Source organism: Triticum urartu, chromosome 3, assembly GCF_003073215.2.
Source record: "Triticum urartu cultivar G1812 chromosome 3, Tu2.1, whole genome shotgun sequence".
In the NCBI taxonomy this organism is placed as follows: Eukaryota; Viridiplantae; Streptophyta; class Magnoliopsida; order Poales; family Poaceae; genus Triticum; species Triticum urartu.
The window spans coordinates 84,422,045-84,445,843 of record NC_053024.1 but is presented as its reverse complement, the minus strand read 5'-3'; the positions used below and the strand labels follow the sequence as shown (position 1 = coordinate 84,445,843).

General features: G+C 47.0%; 1 protein-coding gene and 1 pseudogene across 1 annotated transcript; both read right to left on the bottom strand.

Moving 5' to 3' along the window:
- Positions 1-13,048: 13,048 nt before the first annotated feature.
- LOC125546685 lies at positions 13,049-18,715 on the bottom strand (annotated as a pseudogene).
- Positions 18,716-18,863: 148 nt separating this feature from the next.
- LOC125543008 (UDP-glycosyltransferase 75C1-like) lies at positions 18,864-20,689 on the bottom strand. Its single transcript, XM_048706253.1, has one exon. It carries the CDS (start codon positions 20,554-20,556, stop codon positions 19,111-19,113), a length of 1,446 nt encoding a protein of 481 aa, XP_048562210.1. The 5' UTR covers positions 20,557-20,689; the 3' UTR covers positions 18,864-19,110.
- Between the last annotated feature and the right edge of the window lie 3,110 nt (positions 20,690-23,799).

The following is a 23,799-nucleotide window of genomic DNA, read 5'->3' as shown; positions in this document are numbered from 1 at the left end:
ATATAATGATCATTGCTTGGATATCGTCATGATTATTTGAAGTTCTATAAATTTCCCAACAGTAATTCGTTTATCCATCGTTTGCTATTTTTCTGGAGAGAAGCCACTTGTGAAACCTACGACCCCCCGAGTATCTTCCTTAATATATTTGCCTTTGTGATATATTTTTATTTGCTTTTATTTTCAGATCTATTAAACCAAAAATATAAAATACCTTGCTGCAATTAATTTATCTGATATCTATTTATCGTATCTATCATATTTTTATCACGTGTGTTTGCCAAGTTTTGGCGCCATTACCCGAAAGGGATTGACAACCCTTTTAACACGTCGGGTTGCGAGTATTTGTTATTTGTTTGCAAGTGTTGTTTACGTATTGTTGCTTGGTTCTCCTACTGGTTCGATAACCTTGGTCTCATCATTGAGGGAAATACCTAACGTCGATGTGTTGCATCATCCCTTCCTCTTTGGGGAAATACCGGCGTAGTCTAGCAGACATCACACCTATCTCGCAAAGCGCACGGTATTGCTTGCCCCCCCTCATGTCGGCACGAAGGGAATCCTTAGGTATGAATGCAAGCCCCCCCCAACCGAGGTTCACCTAGCAAAGTGCAAAGTAGCTAGAAACCCCCCTCGTGTCGGCACGAAGGGAATCCTAAGCTATGAATGCATGCCCCCAACCGAGGTTCGCCTAGCAAAGTGCGAAGTAGGAGCCCCCCACACACACTTTCAGTCGGCAGGCCAGAGAGGCATCCCACCAAGATGGATCGTAAAAGGACCAAGAATAAATCCACCTTGGTCATACAACCTCTCTCTTGTTGTTGGTCAAAGTGATGGCCGTCCATGCGACCCCGGAGATGGGCTAGCTCACCAATAATCACGCAAGTAGCTAGTCCCCGAAGACAACCAATGCATGCATGTGGCCCAAACATATGTATGGAGAGGTGTGTTTTTGAATACACAATGGAACAAATTTGATGTGGCACTGTGATTTCAAACTAGAAATCCCTAGACTGAGTGAGGGTTAGGTTGACGATGCATATGTATGTTACACCACACTTCAAGCCGACGATGAGGATTCATGCATGCATGCGTGCATAGTATATGCGCTCAAACTTAATTAGGTCTGAATCTCACCATGACCTATGCTATGATAACAGGAACCAAAGGAAGAATCCGCCATGGTAACCAATCTTGTTGTCGGTCAAGGTGATCATGGATGTCCACGCAGGCCCTTGAATATATATGCTTGTCACCAATAACCATGCGAGGGAGTGTACCGTTCGAAGACAACCACTACATGCATATGTACGGAGGTGATGCATGCATGCATGTTTTAATACCATTTCACAACATTGATGTGATGCGTGCGTCGAAAATTGTATAGTCCCCACACAGAGCGAGATTGGTTCATGACGTGTCATTGTACTAGCCACTTCAACTCGATGGGAGGGATTAATGCGTACACATGCATGTGTGTGTGCTCAAACTGTATCATGTCATCCAAGAGCATGACCTATATATATATACCGTATTAGAAGCAAAAAATAATCCCCTCCTAAGTCAAATTAACCTCTCTCGTTGTCTACCAAAAAGTAGAGATGGACCAAGCGGGCCTGCAGATGGAAAGCATCGATATCGCTGATAACCACTTAACTGGGTGCAAGAGGACAACCACCATCACTTTGGATGTGGGCCAAACATATGTTGAATACCAAAAATGCACAACTTTGATGTGCCACATGCCTCTAAAACTGTAAAAATCCCACATAGAGCATGCAGCCAGCCACATGGCGCTCAACATATCCGTAAACGAACAACAGAGGTTGAGGACATCACTGGGGATGTAGCTCATATGGATGCTGCGTGGTTCGCGTTCAGACATGGTGGAGTTTGGAAGGTGGGGTTTTGGGGGGCTTGATTTATGAGGGAGAAGGCTTTCGGTGCTAGAACGGCTAGCGAGGGAATAGTAGTACTGGGGGAGGCGAGCGAGGCGAGGGTACGCGGGGGCATAGTGAGATGATGAAGAGTGACCTCAGGATCTCCGACAAGATGGAGATGGAGATGGAGTGGTGCTAGGGGAGAGGGAGACGAGGCGAGGCATGCTATACAACGGCGGTGACAGCGACTGCATAGTGCAAAAGGTGAGGCTGACTTTGGTAACCCGGACACGCCGTCTGGACTGGTGTCACCTCGGGCGCAGGGTCTTGTCACTTCACTATGAGGACCGGATGAATAATAATATTTTCACCATCAAGTGTACCACAGTTGTACTAGTACTACTAGTAGGAGTAGTAGGAACATGAGTAGTACTCCCGTGCTAGCATGCCTCTGGGTTCACTTCATCCTCCAGGATCATCGATATTGCGAGCAGAACCAAATTCTCGTGCATGCGGAAGCGTGAAGAAGGACTTTTATTTTTTGAGGATAACCTCATATTCCTTAACTAGAGAATGTTGTGTCTCCCACGCATGCGCCAATATCCATCCGAACCAGCTACGACACATTTTTTATCCGTTTGCATAGGTCCCACCTGTCAGGAGGGGTGTAGAAATAAGAAGGAATCATAAAATGTCTCACCACGATGATTCGAAAGAGTGACCTCAACTAGCCAGTGGCACCGAAAGGATGGGCATGTACAGGGACAGGCTCCACTCCTCAGTCTACCCGCGCAACCTTTTCGTTTAGTCTACCTAGCCGTCTAATCAACTGCCTGTAGGCCACTTCTCCCATTTACTTCTCCATCGGGTGCCAATTTTCCTCGGCTTCTTCACTACTCCTTGATCTTCATTTGCATCCAAACACACTGCATTCACATTGTTTTAACCTCTTCACATCCTCCTGGAGTAATTCTGAAGCCCCTATAAATAATCATCTTCTTCAGTTAGACTAGCCATCTAATCCTAATTCTCCAAACCATAGCCCTTCGGTCCAGCGGTTCCAAATGGCGAAAGAGATCTAGATGCAGGTTTTTAGCGCCCAACATGTCCTCGTCGAAGGCTCATTGAGCATAGTTGCCACAGTCAACAACCACCCAAGGGTTGTTCGGAAGTGGATCAACAATGTATCCAACTCCCTCCAAAAGGTGGAGATGAATGTCATCGGTCTTGACGCAGAGTACACAGAGCATGCCACTTGGAAGATCCAACGCGCCGCCGTCCTTCCGCTGTGCCTCGAAGATGATGTTTTTGTGTACCACATCATACATGCGCCCTCCGTACCAGGTGAGCTTCACGATTTCTTGTCTCAGGAGGACATATACTTCTATGGGGCAACCATCGCAGGGAACAAATAGAAGTTGGAGCCGTACAACCTTGATTTGAAAAGCATCCTGACCTACAAACCAAAATAAAAATTCATGTAGAAGATTGTGATAAACTGACACCATCCCTATTCGACGTAGCAAATGTTGGGGAACGTTGCAGAAAACAAAAATTTTCCTACGGTTTCACCAAGATCCATCTATGAGTTCATCTAGCAACGAGTGATCGGATGCATCTACATACCTTTGTAGACCGCGAGCGGAAGCGTTCAAAGAACGGGGATGAGGTAGTCGAACACGATGTGATCCAAATCACCGGAGATCCTAGCACCGAACGGATGGCACCTCCGCGTTCAACACACGTACGGTCATCGTAACGTCTCCTTCTTCTTGATCCAGCAAGAGGGAAGGAGAAGTTGAGGAAGATGGCTCCAGCAGCAGCACGACGGCGTGGTGGTGATGGAGCTGCAGTACTCCGTCAGGGCTTCGCCAAGCGCTATGGAGGAGGAGGAGGTGTTGGAGAGGGAGAAGGAGGCAACCAAAGGCGTGGATGAAAAGCCCTCCTTCCCCCACTATATATAGGAGGGCCAAGGGGGGGCGCCGGCCCTAGGAGATCCAATCTCCTAGGGGGGCGGCGGCCAAGGGAGGTTTCCCTCCCCCCAAGGCACCCAGGAGGTGCCTTCCACTAGTGGGACTCTTCCCTTTTGTGAACCCTAGGCGCATGGGCCTCTTGGGGCTGGTGCCCTTGGCCCATGTAGGCCAAGGCGCACCCCCTACAGCCCATGTGGCCCCCCGGGACAGGTGGCCCCACCCGGTGGACCCCCGGGACCCTTCCGGTGGTCCCGGTACAATACCGATAACCCCGAAACTTGTCCCGATGGCCGAAATAGCACTTCCTATATATAATTCTTTACCTCCGGACCATTCCGGAACTCCTCGTGACGTCCGGGATCTCATCCGGGACTCCGAACAACATTCGGGTTACTGCATATACATATGCCTACAACCCTAGCGTCACCGAACCTTAAGTGTGTAGACCCTACGGGTTCGGGAGACATGTAGACATGACCGAGACGACTCTCCGGTCAATAACCAACAGCAAGATCTGGATACCCATGTTGGCTCCCACATACTCCACGATGATCTCATCGGATGAACCACGATGTCGAGGATTCAAGCAACCCTGTATGCAATTCCCTTTGTCAATCGGTATGTTACTTGCCCGAGATTCGATCGTCGGTATCCCAATACCTCGTTCAATCTCGTTACCGGAAAGTCACTTTACTCGTACCGTAATGCATGATCCCGTGACCAGACACTTGGTCACTCTGAGCTCATTATGATGATGCATTACCGAGTGGGCCCAGTGATACCTCTCCGTCATACGGAGTGACAAATCCCAGTCTTGATCCGTGTCAACCCAACAGACACTTTCGGAGATACCCGTAGTCTACCTTTATAGTCACCCAGTTACGTTGTGACGTTTGGTATACCCAAAGCACTCCTATGGTATCCGGGAGTTACACGATCTCATGGTCTAAGGAAAAGATACTTTGACATTGGAAAACTCTAGCAAACGAACTATACGATCTTATGCTATGTTTAGGATTGGGTCTTGTCCATTACATCATTCTCCTAATGATGTGATCTCGTTATCAATGACATCCAATGTCCATAGTCAGGAAACCATGACCATCTGTTGATCAACGAGCTAGTCAACTAGAGGCTTACTAGGGACATGTTGGTGTCTATTATTCACACATGTATTACGATTTCCGGATAACACAATTATAGCATGAATAAAGACAATTATCATGAACAAGGAAATATAATAATAATGCTTTTATTATTGCCTCTAGGGCATATTTCGAACAGTCTCCCACTTGCACTAGAGTCAATAATCTAGTTACATTGTGATGAATCGAACACCCATGGAATTCTGGTGTTGATCATGTTTTGCTCTAGGGAGAGGTTTAGTCAACGGATCTGCTACATTCAGGTCTGTGTGAACTTTACAAATATCTATGTATCCATCTTGAACATTTTCACGAATGGAGTTGAAGCGACGCTTGATGTGCCTTGTCTTCTTGTGAAACCTGGGCTCCTTGGCAAGAGCAATAGCTCCAGTGTTGTCACAGAAGAGCTTGATCGGCCCCGACGCATTGGGTATGACTCCTAGGTCGGTGATGAACTCCTTCACCCTTATTGCTTCATGTGCTGCCTCCGAGGCTGCCATGTACTCCGCTTCACATGTATATCCCGCCACGACGCTCTTCTTGCAACTGCACCAGCTTACTGCCCCACCATTCAAAATATACACGTATCCGGTCTGTGACTTAGAGTCATCCAGATCTGTGTCGAAGCTAGCGTCGACGTAACCCTTTACGACGAGCTCTTCGTCACCTCCATAAATGAGAAACATTTCCTTAGTCCTTTTCAGGTACTTTAGGATATTCTTGACCGCTGTCCAGTGTTCCTTGCCGGGATTACTTTGGTACCTTCCTACCAAACTTACGGCAAGGCTTACATCAGGTCTGGCACACAGCATGGCATACATAATAGAACCTATGGCTGAGGCATAGGGGATGACACTCATCTCTTCTATATCTTCTGCCGTGGTCGGACATTGAGCTGAGCTCAATTTCACACCTTGCAACACAGGCAAGAACCCCTTCTTAGACTGATCCATATTGAACTTCTTCAATATCTTATCAAGGTATGTGCTTTGCGAAAGACCTATGAGGTGTCTTGATCTATCTCTATAGATCTTGATGCCTAATATATAAGCAGCTTCTCCAAGGTCCTTCATTGAAAAACTCTTATTCAAGTAGGCCTTTATGTTGTCCAAGAGTTCTATATCATTTCCCATCAAAAGTATGTCATCTACATATAATATGAGAAATGCTACAGAGCTCCCACTCACTTTCTTGTAAACGCAGGCTTCTCCATAAGTCTGCGTAAACCCAAACGCTTTGATCATCTCATCAAAGCGAATGTTCCAACTCCGAGATGCTTGCACCAGCCCATAAATCGAGCGTTGGAGCTTGCACACCTTGTTAGCATTCTTAGGATCGACAAAACCTTCCGGCTGCATCATATACAATTCTTCCTTAAGGAAACCATTAAGGAATGCCGTTTTAACGTCCATTTGCCATATTTCATAATCATAGAATGTGGCAATCGCTAACATGATTCGGACGGACTTCAGCTTCGCTACCGGTGAGAAAGTCTCATCGTAGTCAACCCCTTGAACTTGTCGATAACCCTTAGCGACAAGCCGAGCTTTATAGATGGTCACATTACCATCCGCGTCTGTCTTCTTCTTAAAGATCCATTTATTTTCTATGGCTCGCCGTTCAACGGGCAAGTCAGTCAAAGTCCATACTTTGTTTTCATACATGGATCCTATCTCGGATTTCATGGCTTCTAGCCATTTGTCGGAATCCGGGCCCGCCATCGCTTCTTCATAGTTCGAAGGTTCTCCGTTGTCTAACAACATGATTTCCAAGACAGGGTTGCCGTACCACTCTGGTGCGGAACGTGTCCTTGTGGACCTTCGAATTTCAGTAGGAGCTTGATCAGAAGTATCTTGATCATCATCAATAACTTCCTCTCTAGTTGGTGCAGGCACCTCAGGAACATTTTCTTGAGTTGTGCCATTTTCCGGTTCAAGAGGTAACACTTCATCAAGTTCTACTTTCCTCCCACTTACTTCTTTCGAGAGAAACTCTTTCTCTAGAAAGAATCCATTCTTGGCAACAAAGATCTTGCCTTTGAATCTGAGGTAGAAGGTATACCCAACAGTTTCTTTAGGGTATCCTATGAAGACGCATTTTCCGACTTGGGTTCGAGCTTTTCAGGTTGAAGTTTCTTGACATAAGCATCACATCCCCAAACTTTCAGAAACGACAGCTTAGGTTTCTTCCCAAACCATAATTCAAACGGTGTCGTCTCAACGGATTTCGACGGAGCCCTATTTAAAGTGAATGCGGCAGTCTCTAAAGCATAGCCCCAAAAAGATAGCGGTAAATCGGTAAGAGACATCATAGATCGTACCATATCTAATAGAGTGCGATTACGACGTTCGGACACACCATTACGCTGAGGTGTTCCAGGCGGCGTGAGTTGTGAAACTATTCCACATTTTCTTAAGTGTGTGCCAAACTCGTGACTCAAGTATTCTCCTCCACGATCTGATCGTAGAAACTTGATTTTCCTGTCACGTTGATTCTCAACCTCACTCTGAAATTCCTTGAACTTTTCAAAGGTTTCAGACTTGTGTTTCATTAAGTAGATATACCCATATCTACTCAAATCATCAGTGAGGGTGAGAACATAACGATAGCCACCGCGAGCCTCAACACTCATTGGACCGCACACATCAGTATGTATGATTTCCAATAAGTTGGTTGCTCGCTCCATTGTTCCTGAGAACGGAGTCTTGGTCATTTTACCCATGAGGCATGGTTCGCACGTGTCAAATGATTCATAATCAAGAGACTCTAAAAGTCCATCTGCATGGAGCTTCTTCATGCGTTTGACACCTATGTGACCAAGGCGGCAGTGCCACAAGTATGTGGGACTATCATTATCAACCTTACATCTTTTGGTACTCACACTATGAATATGTGTAGCATTACGCTCGAGATTCATTAAGAATAAACCATTCACCATAGGAGCATGACCATAAAACATATCTCTCATATAAATAGAACAACCATTATTCTCGGATTTAAATGAGTAGCCATCTCGAATTAAACGAGATCCCGATACAATGTTCATGCTCAAAGCTGGCACTAAATAACAATTATTAAGGTTTAAAACTAATCCCGAAGGTAAATGTAGAGGTAGTGTGCCGACGGCGATCACATTGACCTTGGAACCATTTCCGACGCGCATCGTCACCTTGTCCTTTGCCAGTCTCCGCTTATTCCGCAGCCCCTGCTTTGAGTTACAAATGTGAGCAACTGCACCGGTATCAAATACCCAGGAGCTACTACGGGTACTAGTAAGGTACACATCAATTACATGTATATCATATATACCTTTTGTTTTGCCGGCCTTCTTCTCCGCTAAGTATTTGGGGCAGTTCCGCTTCCAGTGACCACTTCCCTTGCAATAAAAGCACTCAGTCTCGGGCTTGGGTCCATTCTTTGGCTTCTTCCCGGCAGCTTGCTTGCCGGGCGCGGCAACTCCCTTTCCGTCCTTCTTGAATTTCTTTTTACCTTTGCCCTTCTTGAACTTAGTGGTTTTATTGACCATCAACACTTGATGTTCCTTCTTGACTTCTACCTCTGCTGATTTCAGCATAGCAAATACTTCAGGAATGGTCTTTTCCATCCCCTGCATATTCAAGTTCATCACAAAGCTCTTGTAGCTCGGTGGAAGCGACTGAAGGATTCTGTCAATGACCGCATCATCCGGGAGATTAACTCCCAGCTGAGTCAAGCGGTTATGTAACCCAGACATAGTGAGTATGTGCTCACTGACAGAACTATTTTCCTCCATCTTACAGCTGAAGAATTTGTCGGAGACTTCATATCTCTCGACCCGGGCATGAGCTTGGAAAACCATTTTCAGCTCTTCGAACATCTCATATGCTCCATGTCTCTCAAAACGCTTTTGGAGCCCCGGCTCTAGGCTGTAAAGCATGCCGCACTGAACGAGGGAGTAGTCATCGGTACGTGCCTGCCAAGCGTTCATAACATCTTGTTCTGCAGGGAGAACAGGTGCGTCACCCAGCGGCGCTTGTAGGACATAATCTTTCTTGGCAGCTATGAGGATGATCCTCAGGTTCCGGACCCAGTCCGTATAGTTGCTGCCATCGTCTTTCAGCTTGGTTTTCTCTAGGAACGCGTTGAAGTTGAGGACTACGTTGGCCATTTGATCTACAAGACATATTGTAAAGATTTTAGACTAAGTTCATGATAATTAAGTTCATCTAATCAAATTATTCAATGAACTCCCACTTAGATAGACATCCCTCTTCTAGTCATCTAAGTATAACATGATCCGAGTCAACTAGGCCGTGTCCGATCATCACGTGAGACGGACTAGTCAACGTCGGTGAACATCTTCATGTTGATCGTATCTTCTATACGACTCATGCTCGACCTTTCGGTCTTCTGTGTTCCGAGGCCATGTCTATACACATGCTAGGCTCGTCAAGTCAACCTAAGTGTTTGCATGTGTAAATCTGTCTTACACCCGTTGTATGTGAACGTTTGAATCAAACACCCGATCATCACGTGGTGCATTGAAACAACGAACTGTCGCAACGGTGCACAGTTAGGGGGAACACTTTCTTGAAATTATTATGAGGGATCATCTTATTTACTACCATCGTTCTAAGTAAACAAGATGCAAAACATGATAAACATCAAATGCAATCAAATTATAATAGTGACAAGATATGGCCAATATCACATAGCTCCTTTGATCTCCATCTTGTGGCTCCATGATCATCTTGTCACCGGCTTGACACCATGATCTCCATCATCATGATCCCCATCATCGTGTCTCCATGAAGTTGCTCGCCAACTATTACTTCTACTACTATGGCTAACGCGTTTAGCAATAAAGTAAAGTAATTTACATGGCGTTTCTCAATGACACGCAGGTCATACAAAAAATAAAGACAACTCCAATGGCTCCTGCCGGTTGTCATACTCATCGACATGCAAGTCGTGATTCCTATTACAATAGCATGAACATCTCATACATCACATATAGATCATTCATCATTCATCACAACTTTGGCCATATCATATCACAAAGTACTTGCTGCAAAAACAAGTCAGACGTCCTCTAATTGTTGTTGCAAGTTTTACGTGGCTGAAGTAGGGTTCTAGCAAGAACGTTTTCTTACCTACGTGAAAGCCACAACGTGATTTGTCAACTTCTATTTACCCTTCATAAGGACCCTTTTCATCGAATCCGCTTCAACTAAAGTAGGAGAGACAGACACCCGCCAGCCACCTTATGCAACTTGTGCATGTTAGTCGGTGGAACCGGTCTCACGTAAGCGTACGTGTAAGGTTGGTCCGGGCCGCTTCATCCCACAATACCGTTGAAGCAAGATAAGACTAGTAGCGGCAAGAAAGTTGACAACATCTACGCCCACAACAAATTGTGTTCTACTCGCGCAAGAAGAACTACGCATAGACCTAGCTCATGATGCCGCTGTTGGGGAACGTTGCAGAAAACAAAAATTTTCCTACGGTTTCACCAAGATCCACCTATGAGTTCATCTAGCAACGAGTGATCGGATGCATCTGCATACCTTTGTAGATCGCGAGCGGAAGCGTTCAAAGAACGGGGATGAGGTAGTCGAACACGACGTGATCCAAATCACCGGAGATCCTAGCACCGAACGGACGGCACCTCCGCGTTCAACACACGTACGGTCAGCGTAACGTCTCCTTCTTCTTGATCCAGCAAGAGGGAAGGAGAAGTTGAGGAAGATGGCTCCAGCAGCAGCACGACGGCGTGGTGGTGATGGAGCTGCAGTACTCCGTCAGGGCTTCGCCAAGCGCTATGGAGGAGGAGGAGGTGTTGGAGAGGGAGAAGGAAGGCAACCAAAGGCATGGGAGAAAAGCCCTCCTTCCCTCACTATATATAGGAGGGCCAAGGGGGGGGCGCCGGCCCTAGGAGATCCAATCTCCTAGGGTGGGGCGGCGGCCAAGGGGGGTTTCCCTCCCCCCCCCAAGGCACCTAGGAGGTGCCTTCCCCTCCTAGGACTCTTTCCCCTTGTAACCCTAGGCGCATGGGCCTCTTGGGGCTGGTGCCCTTGGCCCATGTAGGCCAAGGCACACCCCCTACAGCCCATGTGGCCCCCCGGGACAGATGGCCCCACCCGGTGGACCCCCGGGACCCTTCCGGTGGTCCCGGTACAACACCGATTACCCCGAAACTTGTCCCGATGGCCGAAACAGGACTTCCCATATATAAATCTTTACCTCCGGACCATTCCGGAACTCCTCGTGACGTCCGGGATCTCATCCGGGACTCCGAACAACATTCGGGTTACTGCATATACATATCCCTACAACCCTAGCGTCACCGAACCTTAAGTGTGTAGACCCTACGGGTTCGGGAGACATGTAGACATGACCGAGACGACTCTCCGGTCAATAACCAACAGCGGGATCTGGATACCCATGTTGGCTCCCACATGCTCCACGATGATCTCATCGGATGAACCACGATGTCGAGGATTCAAGCAACCCCGTATGCAATTCCCTTTGTCAATCGATATGTTACTTGCCCGAGATTCGATCGTCGGTATCCCAATACCTCGTTCAATCTCGTTACTGGCAAGTCACTTTACTCGTACCGTAATGTATGATCCCATGACCAGCACTTGGTCACTTTGAGCTCATTATGATGATGCATTACCGAGTGGGCCCAGTGATACCTCTCCGTCATACGGAGTGACAAATCCCAGTCTTGATCCGTGTCAACCCAACAGACACTTTCGGAGATACCCGTAGTATACCTTTATAGTCACCCAGTTACGTTGTGACGTTTGGCACACCCAAAGCACTCCTACGGTATCCAGGAGTTACACGATCTCATGGTCTAAGGAAAAGATACTTGACATTGGAAAACTCTAGCAAACGAACTATACGATCTTATGCTATGTTTAGGATTGGGTCTTGTCCATCACATCATTCTCCTAATGATGTGATCCCGTTATCAATGACATCCAATGTCCATAGTCAGGAAACCATGACTATCTGTTGATCAACGAGCTAGTCAACTAGAGGCTTACTAGGGACATGTTGGTGTCTATTATTCACACATGTATTACGATTTCCGGATAACACAATTATAGCATGAATAAAGACAATTATCATGAACAAGAAAATATAATAATAATGCTTTTATTATTGCCTCTAGGGCATATTTCCAACAGCATTACCCAAAGTTCAGCATCGAGCACTTCCAGATTATTGACATTGACGTACCGAAGCAGCTCGGCAAGTAAGACAATAAGCATTTCATTCCTTCTCAATCGAATACCATCATTTTGTAGTTTTTAAATTTTTCTACATGTGCAATCTTTAGTATTTTTAAGACACAGTACTAGTCTTCAATCTGTTTTATCATTTTTATGAGTTTCTAATGGATTATCTAGGTAGTTGCAGAGTGGCGCATAAGTAGTTGCACACTGGCACGTAAGCAATTGCACAGTGGCACATAATGAGTTGTAGTAGAACACAAGCAGTTGCACAGTAAGTAGTTGCACAGAGTGCATTACCTTTATTTGGTTTTAATTTTATGTGACAATTTTTTTGCCCATTTTTGCAGTAATGAGTGTGGGTTGTTCGCATTGCTTAATGCCACCGAGTGGAATGGTAGCCAACTGCCCAACTACAACCCCAAGGAAGTACTCAACATCAGGAAGAAGCTGGCATATGATTGGGTCACCAACGTGCACAACACCGCCCCATGGAGGAAGTTGCTGAGATACGACAAGGAGTAGGTCAGTACTATTTTTTTCCTGCTCCATGGAGGAAGTTGCTGGTTTGTACAATTTTATTAAGTAGATTTTGTAGTTGCACACTACTAGTAATTGCGTTTGCAACTCAATATCATCACTTTTGTTGATACATTAGGAGCACTGGATATACAATTGTTCAACAACTAAATATTTAACCAGTTGCCAACAAAGGCACAAATAGCAACTTTTTTTACACAGTGCATGAACTAATTCAAGCAGCATAAATTAGATAAAGAGGAATCATAGATGCTGAATGTGTCCACTTGGTCCCAACATTGCTAAAAAAGACATCATTATTTTCCTTTTTTGTTCCAAAGTTACAAATGAGGAAACAGAATCACAGGAGCCTCTGTGGACACACACCAGCAGTGTGCTCTGTAGATTGGCACTGGCTGCATTTGTTTTTCTTCTTTGGGTGTAGCTCCAGCGCCGATTTGTACCGTCGACTCTTTGCCCTACCCTTTGTAGTAGACCTTGGAGGATCCCTGGGCACAAAATCATCAGAAGCTTGTGCAAGGGATGCAGCCTCCAACGGGGCAGTAGGACCGTCACGATCACCTGTGTAATAATCATATAAAAAGTTTAGTATTTTTGTTATTGTGCAACCAGCACTGATGTTCTGTGCAACCACACAGTACATTTTGTGCAACTAACTGGTTGCTGTGTGCAAGTTAAGTTGAAAAAAACACCTGCAGTAGCACGGCCTGTCATGGTACTTGGATTGTAGTCGCCTATGGGCAGAACATGAAAAACAAGTTAGATTTTTAGCTTGATCCTCAAACTAACACAGCGCACGCAACTAGGCAGCATGTTTCTGTTCAACTGGGCACTATGATATGTGCAACTAAAGTCACTCACCCTAGTTTTTGTTTTGGAGTCGGTGAAGGTACTAACCTGGGTTATGAGCCCCCTGAGTCCTGCCTGTAGGTCCATTGGGAGTAGCACAAAGGGCACTGCTAGTTGGGCCTGGCGGGGGAGGAGGTCTTTGAGGGTTGGCATCACCTATAGGCAGAACAGGACAAACAAGTCAGTTGTGTTTATCTTTTTGATGCTCGAACTAACACAGCATGCGCAACTAGGTAGCCTGTTTGGTGCAACTGAGACACCATGATGTGTGCAATTGGAGTTACAAACCTAGTTTGATGGGGAGTTGGGGGAAGGTAATTACCTAGACGACGAGCCCCCTGAGTGCTGCCTGTAGGGCCATTGGGAGGAGCATGCGGGGGAAGAGGTGGCGGAGGATGCCGTGTACAGCCAGGAGGGGGAGGAGGTCCTTGAGGGTTGACATCACATATATGCATAACTGGAAAAATAAGTTAGCTGTGTTATCTTGATGCTTGAACTAACACAGCGTGCGCAACTAGGCAGTATGTTCTGTCCAAGTGGATACCATGGTGTGTGCAACTGGGCACAATGATGTGTGCAACTGAAGTTACACACCTAGTTAGATCAGGAGTTGGGGCAGGTAATTACCTGGATGATGAGCCCCCTGATTGCTGCCTGGAGGTGGAGGAGGTCCTCGAGGGTTGCCATCATCTGATGGCCCCGTTGCAGCAGTCGGTTTTTTCTTTTTCTTGGACTTGTTCAGGTGGCCGATCTCGGTACGTGCTGCACGCATATGCTTGTATACAATAGCTTGTGCTGGATCAGAACCACTCGCAAACTTTGCTAGTTTCCGAAAATCGTATATCATGTTCCTCTCCCTTATCTGCTTCTTTGATTGAGGAGGCATTTCATCCGGTTGCTCATAACCAGTCCCTGGCGCACTAGGTACAACAGTAGGTGTCCACTGTCTTAGCAGGTACCTTTCCGGTATGACATCAACGCCAACATGGGTGAACACCTTGAGGATGTGGCAACAGAGGATGCCGTCCTTGTACATTTTACAACACTCACACAAATAGGAACCCTCCTCCACCCTTGCCTGCACCAAGTAGTTTCGAGAACCATATTTCGCAACAAATTCCTGGTTCGGTCTGAGCTCAAACGCATCAGCACCAACTTGGAATGCATTATAACGTCCAATCAGCTCAAACTTTTCTCTAAACTTGCGGTAAAGGTCTCTAGTATAGGTTTTGTAAGCTTGCTTCTCTATTGGGAAGTTGGAACACAACTCAATCTCAAGGTGTTGTGTCCTGTAATCATTGCAGCCTTCCTTGGTAAGGATGTGGTTCTGTATTTTTTCATATTGCTTGACGAAGTTCATCATTGAGTTGTGTGGGTTCACATATCTTTTGAGGACGGCGTTGAACCCCTCACTACGCTGTGTAGACTGGAGGAAGGGAAAGAACCTGTGTTTGAAGTAGCACGGCACCCAAGTTGACCTGTATTCGTACAACTTCTCAACGTGCGTGTGTGCCATAGCCTCATACTTCATCATTAACCCAGCCCAATTCTGCTCAAACTCGTCTATAGTGAAGCTGAAGTCAACACACTTGTTGAAATCATCAGAGAGTCCTAGATTCCGGCACAGCAACCAACCAACCTTTTCCTGAGCCTTTTTCATGATGTGCCATCGACAACAACGGTGCATGGTGGTTGGAAAGATGCTCTGTATTGACTGCCTCATCGCACCATCCTGATCGGTGATGAAGTTGTCAGGAGGTTTGCCATCCATAGCCTCTAGGAATGCTCCAAAGACCCAATCAAAGCTCGATGCCAACTCCTGCCTCACAAACGCGCAACCCAGCATGAAAGATTGGCCATGTCGGTTTATTCCTATGAAGGGCGCGAACGGCATATTGTACAAGTTGGTCATGTAGGTGGTGTCAAACGATATGCAATCGTGGTACGCCTCCGCATAAGCTTTTCGAGCTAAGCCGTCCATCCAAAATATGTTGACAACTCTGTCCTCTTCATCATATTTCACCTTATAGAAGAAGTCTGGATCGGTTTTTTGTATATCCTTGAAGTGCGCAATTGTCTCAATCAGATCACCCTCCTTTGTGTCATCTCTACGGAAACTTGTACAAAGATTTGTTATTGCCTTTGGTCCGAACGGCACCATCATCTCAGATCCATAGAACTCTGCCATTACATGCATCATTCGTCCTGCATAATACAAAAACAAACAGTATATCCTTTTTTTAGTTGCACAAATGCGCACATCCAGCTGCATAGTAATAGGACACGTGTTGGCACAGAAGATAATCACAGGAAATGGACACCTAGCTGCACCTTTTTAAAAACACTTTGCAGTTTTTGCATACAGGACATTGTGTATTTGCACAGTAAAGACAATCTAGTTGCACAAGAAGCACCCAAAGTGATATATAAAAAGCATGGGAAGTTGGACAGCAGTTGCATAGTTAAGCCATTTCAGTTGCACAGTAGTACCATAACAGTTGCACACTGGACTGCCTAGAGGGAAACTTAATTCTTCAAGGGATATAGAAAAACACCACACCTGTAGTCAAGTTGCAGTTATACAAGATGCGCAGAAACTCCTTTTCATCAGGTGAGATGCCTTGGTGGGATCTCAAGTATTTGGACAATGAAGGTTTGTTCACGAGCGGATGATTGTGGTCACGAACAAAGTGCGTCACCTCCCATCGCCCATCCATCAGCTTCACCAACATTTTCGCCTTGCATTCAGTCTGCTTTATTGTCTCGCGTTTGCGCTTCTTCTTCTTCTTACTAGTACCAGCCTCCTCTTCAGCAAATATTGGAGGTTCTTCTTCCATCTCCTCATCACTGTTAACAGATGTTGGATCTGGAATAGGGTCCAGGTAAGGAGGAGCCTCAGCTCCTCCATCATCAGCTTTGGGCTTCTTGAACTTGTTGCAGCAAAACTGTTGTTTTATCAATTCATTGGTGCGGTGTGTCCGTCTAGAGGTGTTCATCTTGATAGAGAAACCCATCCGTAGTGCGTAACTGTTGTAGTGATCCTTAGCAATTTGAAGGCTGTCAAACCTCATGCCAACATAGGGTTCCATAGGTTGAGAACCAGCCTCATCCTCTCCTTCTTCTACTTGCACAGCTCCGTCAACAGCCCGAGCTCCTAGCTCAGTCCTGGTTGGACCAGGAACATTTGCCTCGGTTCCTGTGTCATCAAGAGTATGGCTCTCTGACTGCAAAGACACCACTACAGGGGCACCACGGGCTGATGACTGGCCTGCCACATTGTCATGGCCCGTAGGGTTACCATCACGACTTACCTGCGTGTAGTAAACAGATCGACCATTTTCTGTCCAGTTTCCTTGTTGTATGCTGGGTTGCTGCTGATCCATATCATGAGGAAGCTCATTGAGATCTGGAGGCAACTCATTGAGATCAAGCATTTTTTTCATTTGTTTTTGGATGCTGCCACACACTCCCTGCACATATAAAAAAAGAAGAAATTGATGTCATCAGTTGGTAACCACAGAAAAACTGTGTTTCAAACAACCTAAAAGCAACATGACCATAGCATAATCTTTTATTATAACAGTTATGAATTTTTTTTGTTTACACAGAGTTGTTATGTTAGTTGCACAGTTTGCAGTAAATAACTGGCAAGAGCATGACTTCTTTTTGCTACAGAGTTTTTCTTACCTTTTCCCTTTTTGTTTTGTTGCAATGATCTGTAGGTTTCCGTTTCGCAAGGAGCTCTTTTCAGATTTTTCTGCACATAATTGGATGCTACATTTGAGAAGGAAAATCCAGGTGAAAGAAGAAAGAAGAATTGGAGAACAGATTATAGTTAATATGGTTCTAGATCTGGTATATTTGAACATATTAATATGGTTTGCAATAGGTGTGGGACCAGAATATATGCGTGGGACAAGATTACGTGTGTGAATATGTTAATATGGTTTGTGGCTTCATTAGCCATGGACAAAAGTTCCTATGTTTTTCCTGTTGCACTACAGATTTCTGGTTTTCGCTAGAATAGACGTCTCAATTTCCAGGATTTCCATTTGGCCAGCATACATATTCAGTTGGACATTCAATGCTTTTAGTTGGCTAGAATAGATGTCTCACCTGGCCAGGTTGCATTTTTTCAGTTTGTGGCCAATATGCATGTTCAGTTGGACAGTTAATGCATTCAGTTGGCTAGAATAGATGTCTTAGTTGCCTAGAATATATGTCTTAGTTGGTCATCAGTTTTTGGCCAACATGCATGTTTAGTTGGCCAGAAAACATGTTTTTTATTTCCACATATACTACATTTTTTCCAAAGTGTTCACTCAGAAACATGTATTGCCAAATATATGTTTAGTTGGCAGGATACATGTTTAGTTGCCCAGGATACATGTTCAGTTGGCTGGGATGCATGTTCAGTTGCACATTTATGAATTTTTCGTTGCACATGTTCAACAAAGCATTGGGCAGTCAATTTTTTGTTCATTTTGCAAACAATAACAAGTTGGCTTTAATCATGTTTTAATTGGCCAGAGAACTCGTTTTTAGTTGGCTTGTTTTAATACATCCAGGTGGTAGTTTTTGGCATGTTTAACGCATCCAGCATGTTTAACATCTGGTGTGATGTGCCAGATTCACCTCTTTTTTGAAGCAGATTCTTCATGGATCCATGGAGAAGGGGGAAGTGAAGTGGAGAGGGGGCTTACCTGCTCGATCTTACTGCCTGGTATGGCTCTGACCACCCTGCCCTTTAGATCTTGAAGCAGCTCCTTCTACTTTGGGGCTCCCATGGCGGCTGTGTAGGAGGAGGAAGAAGGGCTGGGGGCGATTGCGTTTGGATCTGTTTCTGGCGTGCAGAAGAAGAAGAAGGCAGCGTCGGTGGGGCTGAGGCGTGGGGGCGAGCGATGGCGTGGATTCTGCAACGTGGGCAGATCCTCCTTCTTTCGTGAGGAAGAAGAAGATAGCCAGGGCGCAGTTTGGCGAGGAGGGTGCACGTGATCCCGCGGGGCATGGTTTGGCGAGGAGGGTGCACGTGATCCCGCGGCCAGCTGGCGGGCGGGGCAGTTGCCTTTTTCGCTCCGACAGGCGGGGACCAGGTGGACCATGTGGGCGAGCGGGGGACTGTTTCCTCTTTCGCTCGAGGGGGGATCAGATGGTTTCCTTTTTCGGATGGCCGCTGGCTAGCGATCCCAGGACGGCCGGCCGCCCACTAGACGCGTCCATATTATATTATGGGACAGAGGGAGTAGATGATTATAGTCACAAGCAACACGGCAATACCTTTAGATGATTGGAACAACATTTTAACAGAATTATACATAACGGCGAAACGAGTGCCTCAGACAAGATACGAACGGCATTGGATCTTTCCCAGGTAGCAGGTACAATATCGAATCGAATTATTTACGACAGCGACGCGGTACGGATCGAGTCCTCTCGTCTCGTCTGTCGATTTGGATTGCAGCACCATGCAGTGCATGCAAGCGGGCCTGCCGGCTGGCTAGTTGCCGGCGAGGGCGACCTGCCCGGCGACGAACGCCCTGAGGTTCCTCTCGGACGAGCCGCCCACGGCAGCCGCCGCCCGCGCCTTCTCCCTCCACAGCGCCGCCTTGGCGCTCACCACATCCGACGTGGCGAAGCCGACGCATCTCTGCAGCTCGTCGGCCTCCAGCACGCCGTCCTTCTCGCTCACGGCGACCCTGACCCCGGTGCCGAGCTGCCGCTCCACCAGCCACGCGTTGGTGCCCTGGTCCGTCCACTGCGGCACTCCCACCACCGGCACGCCGCACGCCACGCTCTCCAGCGTCGAGTTCCACCCGCAGTGCGTCACGAAGCAGCCCACCGCCGGGTGCGACAGCACCTTCCCCTGGTCGCACCACTCCACCACCATGCCCCCGCCGGTGCACAAGTCGTCGCCGTCGACCTCGCCGCGGTTGTCCTTCCTCAGCACCCACAGGAACGGGCGGCCGATCTCCGCCATGCCGCGCGACACCTCCGTGATCTGCCGCTTGCTCATCGTCGACAGGCTCCCGAAGGAGATGTAGACGACCGACCCCGCTTCCTGCGCGTCCAGCCACTCCAGGTACCCCTTGCCGTCCTGCTTGAACAGGTCGTTGCTGTCGTTGGCCGCCGCCGCTGCCGAGGCGTCCAGGAAGGAGAGGACGGGGCCTATGGGGACGACGTTGATGCCGTGCTGGTGCAGCGTCGCCACCGCGTCGGGCTCCATGGCATCGAACGTGTTGGCGAGCACGGTGGGCGAGTCCTCGCGGTCCAGCACGTCGAGCAGCTCACGGAACGCGGCGAGCACAAAGGAGTAGGGGTGGTCGTCGGACGCGATGGTGAGGAACGACGGCAGGTCGCGCAGGCGCATCGGCGGGAGCCCCCGGACGCGGACGTCCGCCCACGGGTCGCTCGCTGCGGCGGTGACGGCCTGGTCGAGGCCGTCAGTGCCGCGGAAGAAGTGGAAGTAGGCGGCGAGCACGGTGGCCGGCTGGATCCAGTAGAGCGCGGCGGGGACGCCGTGCGCGTGCGCGACGTCGGCGACCCAGGAGAGGAGCACCGTGTACACCACCTGAGTGACGGGGGTGCCGGCGTCGCGGAGGCGCGCGAGCACGCCGTCCAGCGTGCGGGCCCCCACGACCTTGAGGTTGGACATGTAGTGCATGCTGTCGTGCGCGGACCTGTCGAAGCCGCCGTCGTAGCCGTCGGAGTAGGGCACGTAGCGGACGCCGGCGCCGTCGACGTGGTCCACTGCCGCCGCGTCCGCGTCGTCCGGGAACATCTTGCGGCAGGCGGAGACGGCGGTGGAGACGGTGACGCGGGCGCCCAGCGCGGCGCGGAGCAGGCGCAGCGCGAGGTGGCGCGCCGGGTTGATGTGGCCCTGCGCCGGGTACGTGACCACGAGGAAGTGCGGCGCCTCCTCCCCCGCGCGCTCCATGGCCGGCATTGCCGCGTGCGTGCGTGCGATGCGAGTGCAAGAAGCCAAGAGCCAAGAAGCCAAGAGCGTACTAGGTAAGCAAGAGTGTCCTTGCTGGGGTGGGTTGCGGCGCGTGGTGGATGTGGTGGTGGCCCTTCGCTGCGCTTGTTATATACTCCGGCGGAGGTATCGTCGGGAATTTTATTTACGGCGGAGATGACGGAAGTGCTGACTACATGGCGCAGGGGGGGGCCATGTCAGACATGTGGTCAGCAGGCGTGGCTGGGCTAGGTCTGGCTGCAGTTCAGGCGTTTGTGTGGCGGTCCGTGCTGCAGCAAGCAAAGAGGAAGACGTGGATTGCCCAATTAATGGCTGGAGCCGGTCACATGTACTCCTCAGACTTGGTTGTCAACTTGGGGTTAGCCAGAGAGGGAGAGACGCATCTGAGCGTCTCTGATTGATTAAGGTTCGTGCTGAAATTTTGCATGTCTATCCACAAAAAAACATTGGTAACATGTCGGAATGTCCCCTCCCGGCAATTCCTTGCATGTGCAGCGAACGAACAACCAAGCTGTCTTCCTTGGCTCTTCACCATCTTAGTGCGATCGAGGTTGAACTTCAGTTGCTGTTATATTCTCGAAAAAGCATACTGCTGTGCACTTGATATTTTGAGAGACACCGGTTATAACGTAACCCACGCACGCACAAAACCTCAGAGAACAATACGGCACCCACACAACGTCTATTGAAGAACATTTCAGAGTTGTGGAGCTTCGAAATTGATACACCTCAATATCGATGGGGACATCGCCTTCGACTTTAGGAGTAATTTTGTTTGATACTCTTCCCTCACGATCTTCATGCACGATTTTCAATATGTAATAAGTACTCCCTCTGTCCCGTAATATAAGATCGTTTTTGACGCTAATGAGGGAGTACTATTTTTCACATGACACATGCATATATAGGCCTCTAGCTATTTTCATTGATGCATGAGTCGCATGATTGGTTTGCAGCCAATATTTTGCTAGCCAAATGTTGGCATTGACAAATATTGGTAATACCAAGCCTGATAAATATTGATAAATTTATGTGAGATAGGCAAGATAACCTAGTAACCATTCAAGTAGTAGCCGATGCCAATTCTTGGCACCAGACCAATTATTCCCCCCCCCCCTCTATCGACCACGACTCTAGAAGAGCACACACAAGTGCAATAGGTGCGAGCTAACATATGAAAATGATGGCCTCCCAACCCCATCATCATATGCATTGCAGATATGTGCCGCTAAATTTGGATACAACCAACAATGTGATAGATTGGAGCAAAATTTGAATGGCGCCATATGCCCAAACCATAATATTGGTTGGGAATGTTTTAGATACAGTTGTAATCAAACAATTTTGCAAGTTTCAGAAATGAAGTTGAGGGCAAAAAACCTCTTGAGTCGAAAACCCATTTTGAGAAATACAATATTAAGTTATCTCTCGTTTCTTGTCATGTTCTACGGATGCAACCGAGATCCGCATTTAAGTCCCACATACCAAAGTTTAGAGCATGTTTACATTGAAGGTTTTTTTCCATTGATATCTAGCCGATAGTTTGAAGGGAGTCGTTATTTCCCGGCTGAATTAGAACTTGTTATTTCAGATTCCTATCTTATCTAGGCGATTTCTGAGTCAACTGTCTTAGCTAGGCGTTAATTTTTCATATTGTCTAATGGTTCATTCAGTAATTGCACTTTCATATAATTATATGCTACATTAGATTTAGAGATGTGCGCCTATTAAAATTACATATCATTCAAACTTGTCAAATATGTAAACCGTCAATATTAGAAAGCAAACATAGTCAAGGTTCTGTACGGATGTTTCGAGAATGTGCTCCATTATGCAGGGTGAACCACTTTTGAGATATCAAAGGTATCGAGTCTCGGCGAGGGCTTCATAGTGAAATCACGATATGACTCTCAGTGGCGGAGCTTGGGACACATCTTAGGAGGGGCAAATGGGTTGGGAGGGCAACCAACATCAGGTTTAGGCTAGATTTCTATGAATCTATGAGCAATTTACTCATGATAATATGAACAGATCTTCTGAGCAGGGGGGGGGGGGCGATGGCCCAGTTTGATCTCCACTAAGCTCCGCCACTGATGACTCTGCTTCATTCAAAACTACCAACATCGAGCAAGCATTTTCATTGTGAAGCGTTTAGAGATTCTACCATTGGTTTGAATCTCAGTGGTTCTAGCTTCACTACTAGAACTAAAACCACGACACTTATTTTTGAACGAAGGGAGAAGTTTCCACAAAAGGGAATCTTGAAGCAATTTTTGTTGGCTAACCATATAAGGGACCCAACTCCTTTGTGCTAGGGTGGACTTTTTCCCATTCATTCTCTGATTCTACACTCAGTGTGAACAAGCCTCATCGTATTCTTGAGTTCCATGTTAAGAGATGCAGCCATTGGAGATAGAGAGTTCTAGTTTTACTAGAGCTTCAAGCAAGAACATCTTCAAGCTTCATGAGTCCATTTTAACTCAAGAGTCGTCATTTTTTTATAACAATCTTATTGATTTTGAATTAAGGTATCTCATTAATTGTTGCCTAATCACTAGTGACACCCCTCCCCCAAATGTACAAATCATCTCTTTTACGCATTTAGCATATCAACAGTGACCACCAAATAAAAGAAATATGATGCTTTTTAAACTACTCGTTGATGAGCCCTACCATGGGTGCGAAACATCACAATCATATGTTCTAGAGTGCGAAACATCACCAATACCACCACTTGTGCCACTTGGATCTTCGCTCCTCTGGTCTAACCAAACAAGTTTTTTAAGGCGGTTCGGTGGAATTCTCTGTGAAACCTATCTCAAAGCCTGCAGATCCATCATAAGCGGCCAAGACACCAATAGAGGAGGCACTAAACTCACCAAGATTCATTCCATTCAAATCATGGGCATTTGGGGGCTATGCCATAGCCTCCATCTTCATGGCCCCGGGGGCGTAGCAAAGCCCCTGGCAACATTGGCCATGGTTTGAGGCGTGACAACTAGTTCTTTCGTTCACTGTAACTATTCTAGCTAGTGTTATGCATTGTTCATCACTGTAGCGTGAAGTTTGCCTGAGGCATTCCTTTATCCCGGCTATGCAATTGCATGACCCCATCCATGTGCATGATCATTACCATCCCATTAGCATTTACTTTACGTTTCTCTACTATATTGTTTTTTTTTAAAATTCAATATATACATAGCTATAAATATC